Here is a 10186-nt window from a genome sequence, read left to right as displayed (position 1 = left end):
GGCAAAATTTGACCCATCACCGATTTTCCTGATTTTCTTAGTAAAAGTCCACTATTATATGCAATGACCAATTATCACATTTATTTGGATCAATTCGGATTTTTAGGTACTTTACGAGACGGTTTTCGATGACACCTCAAAACTTGCAAATTCACCTTCGGGAAAGCTGCGATTAAGCTGTACATATCGGGCGCCGCCAAAATTTTTTTACTGACTTAAATCAACTGAAAATTTTTACACATGAATTTTATAACTTTTGGTTATAATTCAAAGTTTTAACGATTAAATTTAATAAAATTTTCACTGAGATATGATTATTTAAATATATATACTAAAATTCCTAAACGCGTTAGGCGCTAAAATACCTGCAGTTGAAGGCGATTTTCTCGAAAGTGGGACCTAACCTAGAGTTTAGTCTATTATAGCTCAAATGCACTAACACCAGTCTACAAACTTATGAAATAAAATTTGTGGGTACTCTTGTTTACGCGCCGTACAAGAAGTCGGCAATTCATTAAATTTCGCCAGGTTAAGCAAAACCGATAATTGCCGGTGCGATGAAAAAAGACCAAGTTTGGAACCAAAACTAACTGAGTATATCAAACAAGTCATTAAATACCAGTTTTGCCTTTAAGTAAGCATGTTGAGTCTTTTTAAACATTTTAAAAACGTTTTTTAAAACGATATTTTTTTTTTATTGGTACGATATGCAAATTAGGTTCAAAATTTGCATCAAACAACATGAAAGCGTGAAGTTTTATTTTTTTCCTGTGAGCCATTTCTAATCAAAATTATTCTTCTAATTTCAGTACTGAATCTGTCACAAGCATATGTTCAGCTCATATAAACAATATGTCATTATCAATCTTAAAGAAAGGGAACTAGACTAGCTGAGTAAAACATCCGGACTATGCACATAACTGTTTTTGTACACCTCATAAAAACATTTTCTTGTACGGTTTACTATATCAAATTGGAGGTATAATAATCTGTCAAATACATTTTAGCTTCATCAACAAAAACTAACTTTAACTATTGCCAATACTTCGTACAATATGAGCTTTCAGACTGCTAATATCAGGTTGGCCAAATGCGTGCATGCGTAACAGGGGTAACAGGGAGTACTGCTCCTCAGCTCCTTCCTCGGTGGCACTTCTTTAAAATATATCATTAACATTTGTACAGTAATTATACAGAAAATATTTTACTGTACAAAGCACGTGCACTCCTCTATAAAGGACATAAGCTCTGCAATAAGGTCTTTCTTTCTGTCTTTCGATTTGAAAGGTATGGCAAAATGATGGCAGATTTGTTTTAGTATTGCCACGTTGAATTTACACAACTTGTTTTCTCGTACGCACTCGCAAAGATTAAAGGCGTCGTATGATATTGGATGCTGTGGTTTGATTTCATTAGCAATATCTGCTATTAGTGCTTGTCGTTCACATTCTTCGTCTTCTTGCATGAGTTCTTTACACTCAAGGTCAATTTCTGTTGTAGAAGATCCTTGTTTTCTTCTCCTGTTAGCTGCGAGGCGACTAAAGAAACCTTGTATTTGTGTTTTTGTTAACCATTCCTCTCTTGTAAACAAACGATTATTTTGTTCATCTCTCGCATTCCGCATATCAGTAGAAACCTTTTGAGGGTCTGCTTTATGTCCTGTCTGCTCACCAATATCAAACCTTGCAGTTAAGTAGCTTCTGACATTATCCGAAAATCTCGAAGATCCACATCGTGGTTTGGATAGGGCCCAGCCCATCTGAACAGCATTAGTTTGGTGACGATGACTTATTGTCATTTGTAACGTTAATAGTAGCGCATGCTTCGTCTTCAGTGATGTTGACTGCTGTGGTAAACCTTTCAACCCAGTCCCTCCTTAGTTTATCATATAGTGTTTCCTTTCTTTTTTCCTTTAAAGAATGGTCCCCGATGTCCAAATGTGATTCGAGCTCTGAAAAGGTTCGAAAACTCTTCACGCACCCCGGCTCCGAACACTCAAAAATGTCTAGCTCCAAATCCGTGTCATCATCTGATCTTTCTGGTAAAGGCTCCTTGCATTTGTATACTCGTGTATCTTTAGGAGCGAAAAAGTCATTAATGACCTTGAGATCGGTGCTTCCCTGGCTTTGTGAGACTAGCTGCGTAAAAGGAATTTCTTTACCACGACCTATTGCGTAAGATTTCCAAACACGAATGCCTTTCTCCTCAAATTGAATATCATGTAACTTGCTGAAGCCATCTATTTTCTTAACCTGCAAGGTTTCCTTCTCCTCATCTACTACGCAGACACATGCAGACGTACCTTTTACTGGCCTTTCTGAAAGTGCTGTTCTCATATTCTCTGCACATAGAATGTCATTTCCTTCGTTGCAGTACCGTCGGATGCATGTCTTCATCGGGCATAAAATTCGATCGCAAACATCCTTGCCATACTGTGGTTCTGAATAATCGTATCGACAAACAGCTATACCTACTCGCTCGCCGATATCTTTTGCTGCAGCAATTAGAGCGTTATTATGATAACAGCTGGCTTCATTCGACCGCAGATAAACCTGGGTAACATGCGGTTTCTGGATCTTGATGACCTTCAGCGTGTTTTCGATAACTGAAGATACTGCAAACCAGTCTTGCTGGCACGTATCAAAGAGGTGGGCATATGACTGTAGTTCTAACGAACCTTCCTTCTTCGTATCGCTGGAGATAACTGTAGATATGTGCCAGCTTAACCCTCTTTTACCGTACCAGTCGGACTGCTTTTCACGGTATCTAAGCTGCTGGAACTTCATTGCCCAGTCCATTACAATAAGTGCTGCGTTCGGTTTGTTGGTAATTATCTTCAAGCAATCCTGCTTTGCTGCTTCCTGGTTAACAGATCGAAGGATGTGAGCCTTCCATTGCAAGATGTGTGAGCGAGCCTGCTTGAAATCGTACTGTAGATCTTCTCGCTGCTCCTTGCTGTAAGGGCTCCATAATGAGCTTTGTATTTTGCACTCTATGTTATCAAGAACATCTATAAGATTGCGACAGTCTTTGCAAACTTCAGAGTGTTGGTGTGAACATTTTTCCTGATAATCGGAGTCATTCTCGTCGCTTAATGCAAATTTACGACAATGGTCAGGGCATGTGGACTCCTCTGGTTTGCAATGCACACGATAACCAGTCTTTAAGTAGCGTTTTGCACTTCTTAGCTTTCCCTTTACGTCAATGCACCATTCTCTTGTCAACCCTCCTTTTTCAAGATTATCAACTATCAATTCAACTGTGTGAAAACCAGCGGATCCATCTGCAGCAGTGTTGTCTAGGCCTTGTAATGATTTTCTCTGAGATGCTTCCCTGACGTCTAAAACTTTAAATAGCGTGGAACGGCTTAGTGGCTCACAGTTTTCCTCTCGGCAGAACTGTGTATACTGGCTTATCATCGTCGACCGCGTTACGGTACGCACAACGTTCGGCATCTCCATGGTTTCACCATTGTCGAGTTTCAAGATTCTGCTTCCATATGACACGTCCTGGTAAAAGTATGGACGGTTTATGAATTCGATGAAATGGTCCACTTTGCTCATGTCAACCCTCTCACGATGATACTTCTTCTTTTCAGGTACAGTGCCTGGTCCTAAGGTTTTTGCGTGGCATCTTGCTCTGTGTATTTGGCGCGTTGACAATTTTCCGTACGGCAAGTGTATTTTCTTTAAAGTGCTGATTGAATACTTGTATGCATACAGACTGAGGATTTGGGTTTTGGTGTTTCTGTTATTAGCATTTTTATATGCATTCATAAGAGTTTTCACTAGGTCATCAACTCTAGTTTCGTCATCCAGCTTTCCTAGATTAGAAGACGCCATTGCCTCAAACAGCTGTTGGCCATGGTTTGGAGCTATTACATCGCATACAAGCATACAGTCTTCAGTTGCTTTCTGGATAAAATGTTGTTGGTGATTTACATTAACATCATTCCAAGAATTAATCTGTAAATCCAAAGGTTCTCGGGAACAAGATATCTTTCTTGCGATGTCATCCATTGCTGTATTATAAACATTTAGGACATCTTTGCTTTTGGTGTTCCCGTATGCCATAGTATGGCCAATTCCTGGAGTCCAACATGGACTGAGCATGGGTGAATCAGGCGTCGATATTTCACGGAAAGGAGTTGTTTTCATATCTGCGGTATGTGTGCTTATCACCGAATTCGCGTAACATTTTGCGGCTCTAAAAGTAAATGAAAAGTAACATTAAAGTGTTAGCAAAAAGAATCAAATGTAAATTTTATGGGAATGAAAACGCAACATTGTAACCCATCTTTGCAAGACTAGTAAGACTACTGAAACACCTCGTTTAACTCGCGGATTGCAAATCCGCGTATTATTTGTTCCTTTCCTACTTGGTCAGGCAAAAAGGGAAAAGGAAGCAACCGGTTGTAAAATAATGGATATATTTGAACTCGTAAACTAACCTTTAATGATCATCGAGATGGGCTGTCTTTATGTTTTTCTTAGCTTGAATACGCTCAGCATGTTTCTTACGGCAACAAGTACACACAGCTATGTATATATAAAACAAATGCTGAATCAAAAGATCATTTATAGCAAAGATCCGCCTATATTCAACTTAAGCATATTATACTGGCATTATGTTGATCACTGGTTGTCCGATTAAAGAACTGCAATTTATTTAATCTTTTGAATGCGTTAAAAAAGGGGGAGGGGGGGGGGGGGGGGGGGAACGAAATTCAAGTTTGGGCCCCGAAACGCCAAACCAAAACAAAAACAAACCAAAAAATAGCCCGCATTGCGTTTTACGTTCAGTTTAGTTTTTAGTTTTACGTTTTAGTTTGGGGTCTCATCCTACGCCCTTGATATACATTTGCTTAACTTTAAACTAAAAAAAGGCGAAGATAATTGCATGTACATTAAAGATAATACTTACGTGATCCGACAGCTGTAGATATACCAAGTAAAAGGTGTATTTCTTCGGCCATTTGCCAATTTATAACGTGTCTTCCCGCCACGCTCGTAGTTTTACCAGAATGATTCGGGTATTGACAAGACTTCGGTGGTCGCCAGAATCTTCCTAAAAGATGCCTGTGCTTTGGACATATGGTGATGGATGCGACATGAGTTGATGATAAGCCTCTGATTCCAGCTCTCGCTAAAATCAATTCGCTTTCTGTAATATCTAAGCATTGGGACAAGTGACAGCTCACTAAATGAGCAGAAATACTAGCATTGCACTCTGATAGCACCACATGTGCGTCAGTGCCCCTACTGGATCCACATTCCGTCTGTAAGATTTCGTAAAAAGAACAACGGGTCGGCAAAGAAGACATTTCTCAACATAATACATCATTAGTTAAAAGTAGCTCGAACAAATATGACAAGGCTTCACAAGACTTAGCTTGCTACGTAATACCATTCAGTCTGGTTTTAATTAAAAGAAATCTACAAGTTTTAGTACAAATAAACAATGCTAGCAAATCATCGAAGAAAAGAGAGAAAAGTCGCATTTACATATCCTGGTAAAAAAAACTATTTCTGTTTTGATTGGAAATATAGAGTATATAATATAGGTTCACAAGTGGAAAAAACCTCACGCTTTCATGTTGTTTGATGCAAATTTTGAACCTAATTTGCATATCGTACCAATAAAAAAAAAATATCGTTTTAAAAAACGTTTTTAAAATGTTTAAAAAGACTCAACATGCTTACTTAAAGGCAAAACTGGTATTTAATGACTTGTTTGATATACTCAGTTAGTTTTGGTTCCAAACTTGGTCTTTTTTCATCGCACCGGCAATTATCGGTTTTGCTTAACCTGGCGAAATTTAATGAATTGCCGACTTCTTGTACGGCGCGTAAACAAGAGTACCCACAAATTTTATTTCATAAGTTTGTAGACTGGTGTTAGTGCATTTGAGCTATAATAGACTAAACTCTAGGTTAGGTCCCACTTTCGAGAAAATCGCCTTCAACTGCAGGTATTTTAGCGCCTAACGCGTTTAGGAATTTTAGTATATATATTTAAATAATCATATCTCAGTGAAAATTTTATTAAATTTAATCGTTAAAACTTTGAATTATAACCAAAAGTTATAAAATTCATGTGTAAAAATTTTCAGTTGATTTAAGTCAGTAAAAAAATTTTGGCGGCGCCCGATATGTACAGCTTAATCGCAGCTTTCCCGAAGGTGAATTTGCAAGTTTTGAGGTGTCATCGAAAACCGTCTCGTAAAGTACCTAAAAATCCGAATTGATCCAAATAAATGTGATAATTGGTCATTGCATATAATAGTGGACTTTTACTAAGAAAATCAGGAAAATCGGTGATGGGTCAAATTTTGCCTTATCCGTTCTTACGCGGACAGCCTCTTAAGTAGGAATTGTGCTTCTTTTGTGTAATGTGCTAAATGTTACACCCTTTTCGATTGTTTGGACACTCATTTGAACGATCATGAAATTTTTACTAGAAAGACGTATTAACGAAGTCAAACGAAAGCACCTAACCGCATATTTTTTCAAAGTATTCCAAATTTTACCAGATTTTACTTTTTTTGATTGTGTCCGCGAGGATAAACCATCAGGAACCGCAAAAGTACTATATTCCAGGAAGGAATGACTAGCCGAAATAGCCCAACAGAAGATAAAATATAATTATTCAGGACTTAGCTGGAGATAAGAGAGGCACATGTCGAGAATTCAATCTATTTATCAATATCTTGAGGGCAAATTTGACAAGTAAGGTTATTAGTTCGGCAATTTCCAGGAATCTGAAAGTCATAAATTATTGGTCTCGACCATAAGGAGCTCTTTTTTTTTGTTCTCCTAAAGGAGTTCAAAAGAGCCGTCTTTGTTGGCGGCGGATGAATTAATCGTCAGAACCATATGACATTTTTAACTAGGATGGGGGGTAGAAGCTAAAAAATTATTTATCATCTGGTCACAAAAAGAGAACAAAAACAAAAACAAACAAAACAAAACAAAAAAAAAAACAAAACACTTCTTTCTGACCAGGAAAACCGAAGCCATTAGTATATTTCTGATAAGTGGCGAATACTAAAAGCTTCCTGGAAAAGAGATCTTTTTAAGTATTCTCTTATCTCTCATGAAAACTGACATGAATACTCGGGCCCCGTCCACACTATGCCGGATAAATTTGAATCCGAATTCTTATTCATTCGGTTCCATTTCGAAAATTTGTTTTCGGTGAAGAATTGTTCCGGATTCGCCCCGGACTAGTGTGGACGGTAGGCCTAACCGAATAAATAAAAATTCGGGTTCAAATTTATCCGGCATAGCGTGGACGGGGCCTCGGCGCTTTAGACAAAATTGAAATATGCAAAACAAACCTACCCGAGACTTTTCAGAAAACATCAATCACTCAACTACAATTACAAAACAACCAACTCTATATTTCAACATGAATGTTTGTCAGTTCTAACACCATATTGAATGCATTTTCTTAGATTAAAGTTACAAGTCTTGAATATTTATATGTAAAATAATCCGTTTCAGTTATATTAAGTGAAATTCGAAACGTGATAGTTTGCCTTCGAGTGTTTTGAAAGCATTTTGGCAGTATTTTTTAAAATAATCCTGGAAAAACTGTCATAAAAGAGTATTGATCTATACATTTTTTTGTAGTTTATGATCAAAATATAAGTAGTAAAGGGAGAAAGAAATACCCAAACACCCCAAAATATAAATTATAGTCACAAGTAATTTGAAATAAGCACATTAGCCACTCTTTGGGCTTCATAGGAATAAAATAAATTAAGGATTTATATACAAAGAAATATATGTAGCAATGTTTGATGTTGAGTGTATGACGTCACAGACTCCAAAAAATAATCGTAAAAATATCATACTTTCGTACTGAATATCGAGAAAACACTTCATACAGTGATTATTGGACCTTTAAAGAGTATTTTTAGGAAGTTTCAGCTGAATCCAAGTTTGAGCGATTTTCGTCGTAGTAGCACTTTAAGCAAATTACAATGAAATGTCAAACCACTGAGGAAGAACCGAATATGTCGTTACTTCATATACGCCATACTTAACATAATTTCAATTTTTTCCAGACATATTATCTCAGTGATGTTGACTGGTGGCTGGACTTTTTTGTTCCTTTGTTTTAACTTTTCCTTTTCTTTATGTAGTGATGTCGACCTGTATTTTTTTTGTAGCTCCTTTTCCTAGTAAATCGACCGATCTTTTTGAACGTTTTTGTGGCCCGAGATCTAGCGATGGATTGAATAGTACTGAAAAGACCAGGCAGACAAATTACTCATTGTTAACGAAACGGATTTGTCTCAATGGTTTCCTTTAAAGGAAACCCAGAATATAGTCCTTTGTTAATCGCTATTCTCGCTATGAAAACAAATGGAATCGTAATATTTTTGACTATTTAAGATAGCAACACAACATAAAAAGAGGAAGGAAAAAAAAAAAAAAAAAAAAAAAAGCACAAATCATAAAACGTGGAACTTGAAAAATAAAATGAACGAAAACAACCGGTGACCAAATCGCCATTTTCCTGGTCGAATTAATTTTATGCCATGTAATATTATTAATACTATAGCTCGCAGGGTTTATAAAGCAAAGCAAAGCGCACTTCTAACCAGATCGTTTTGCACCATACATTTAATTTTGGGCCGCATTTACGAGTGTTATTTAAGTTTATAGATGGCCCCTAATTCATTGTCATCATTACGAGGGATTTTGGATCAGGGAACACATGCTTGGAATATATAGACACAGCTAGATATATCGGGATTTTAAAATTGAATTATAGAATCAATGCACTGAATTGTTTCTGGGGGATCGAAAGGTATGTTTATTACGGTTAAAGATTTTTTCGCCAACAAACTTTTTGTATCAGGGTCAAATGTTTGTGTACAAATTCAGAAAAAATATATTCGTCACGACCCTGCCTATAGATGGAATTGTTCATTTGTCATCCAGTCACTGTTCAGTAGACATATTAATTACGTTCGGGGCCTACGAAATATTATAAGGGTGTGTCGCACTAATGGTAAAGGAATATATACTTTATGGTAAAGCAAGTTTCATTTTTGATTTCAACGTATCAGAGCATGAGAAACTGCAGGTCAGAGAAGTGCTACGCACCCGGTAATTCACCACGTGAATGTCAATGAGTCGCTCTAGATCTTTTGAGAGCTTGAAATGGGCGTATGGTGGTTTGAAAATATATAAAATTTTCAACTTGGTTATGGCTCCGCATCGTGCATCTTGGGGGGAGGGAGGGGGGGGGGGATGAAATCAGATGAAGAAGCTTCTTCTTTGTCTTGAAGATATGAGGCGAATACAGCCGCCATGTTGGTTAGTATGGCACTTTGAAATAAAAAGAGGTGTGAACGTGTTACTAGGAAACAGTTTTGAGCTGGTTCGTCGTCCATCAGTTCCCTTCGTTACCCACAGACATACTAGAAGATTATACCACACTTATAATTAATCGCCTGATAATTTGGATCCTAAAGAAGTCATCGAATTTCCGGCCAGTTCGAGCTTTCGATTATAATATTTTTAGAGGTGAAAATGTCTACTCGTAACAACTTCTTTCAAAGGAAAATTGAAGCCGACTGAATTGTATCCGCAAACAAATTAGAAAATCTAGAGAAACAAAGAAAAATATTATCCCCTAAGGCACAATTAACTCTTATTTTTACCAGACACACGATGGATGGATTACTGTACCAGATAATAAAGTTGCCAGTAGATAATAAAATACTTGAGGGCCTCAAGATAACAGCAGAGCAAAAAGTAATCTATGTTTTGTTAGTAGAAATAAAGAATAAATTTTAGTTGCTTTCTTTGGGGTTTTGCTTTTTGTTCTTTTTCATTGTTTTGTTTTTGTTTTGTTTTAGTTTTTCATTCTTTCTTTAGCCTGAAATTCATTAAGGTTTTAGTGTATTTTCCTGCTTTTTTCCCAGTTTTACTTATCAATATGATTCTTAATTTCACCTCAGTCTTATTTCAATTCCAAATCTCATTCTCACTCGCATATTGTTTCGATTTCATTCTTATAAAATTTCCCATTTTTTAAGCTTTTTCACTTTCCCATATTTATTCTCATCTTCGTATATATTTTTACTATCATAATGTTTCCTTTTCCCTCGTTCCAATTTAAATTCTCATTCTTATGCATTTTTCCTTCTCATTGTAATTCTCTTGCA

The 10186-nt window shown here is 36.8% G+C and overlaps 1 protein-coding gene and 1 pseudogene across 1 annotated transcript; both read right to left on the bottom strand.

Moving 5' to 3' along the window:
• Positions 1-1204: 1204 nt before the first annotated feature.
• On the bottom strand, positions 1205-2396 carry LOC148912478 (uncharacterized; annotated as a pseudogene).
• A 74-nt stretch (positions 2397-2470) lies between these two features.
• LOC148912477 (uncharacterized) lies at positions 2471-4202 on the bottom strand. The gene is made up of 2 exons (XM_089027180.1): positions 2553-4202; positions 2471-2494 (listed from the first exon to the last, which is right to left on the bottom strand). Exons 1-2 carry the CDS (start codon positions 4155-4157, stop codon positions 2471-2473), a joined length of 1629 nt encoding a protein of 542 aa, XP_088883306.1. The 5' UTR covers positions 4158-4202.
• Between the last annotated feature and the right edge of the window lie 5984 nt (positions 4203-10186).

The sequence above is a fragment of the Actinia tenebrosa genome, unplaced genomic scaffold, assembly GCF_029948245.1.
Source record: "Actinia tenebrosa isolate PJP-AT-01 unplaced genomic scaffold, QUT_ActTen_1.0 PGA_scaffold11__36_contigs__length_13525064, whole genome shotgun sequence".
NCBI classification, from domain to species: Eukaryota; Metazoa; Cnidaria; class Anthozoa; order Actiniaria; family Actiniidae; genus Actinia; species Actinia tenebrosa.
Note: the sequence above shows the minus strand (reverse complement) of the source record. Positions and strands in the feature narration are given on the sequence as shown.

What these genes read in the sequence shown, in the direction of transcription:
- LOC148912477 (XM_089027180.1), bottom strand. Translation starts at nt 4,157, where the DNA reads ATGAAAACAACTCCTTTCCGTGAAATATCGACGCCTGATTCACCCATG. An exon ending in AGAAACCGCATGTTACCCAG is followed by an intron (nt 2,495 to 2,552) that starts GTTTATCTGCGG and finishes TAATTGCTGCAG; the next exon opens with CAAAAGATATCGGCGAGCGA.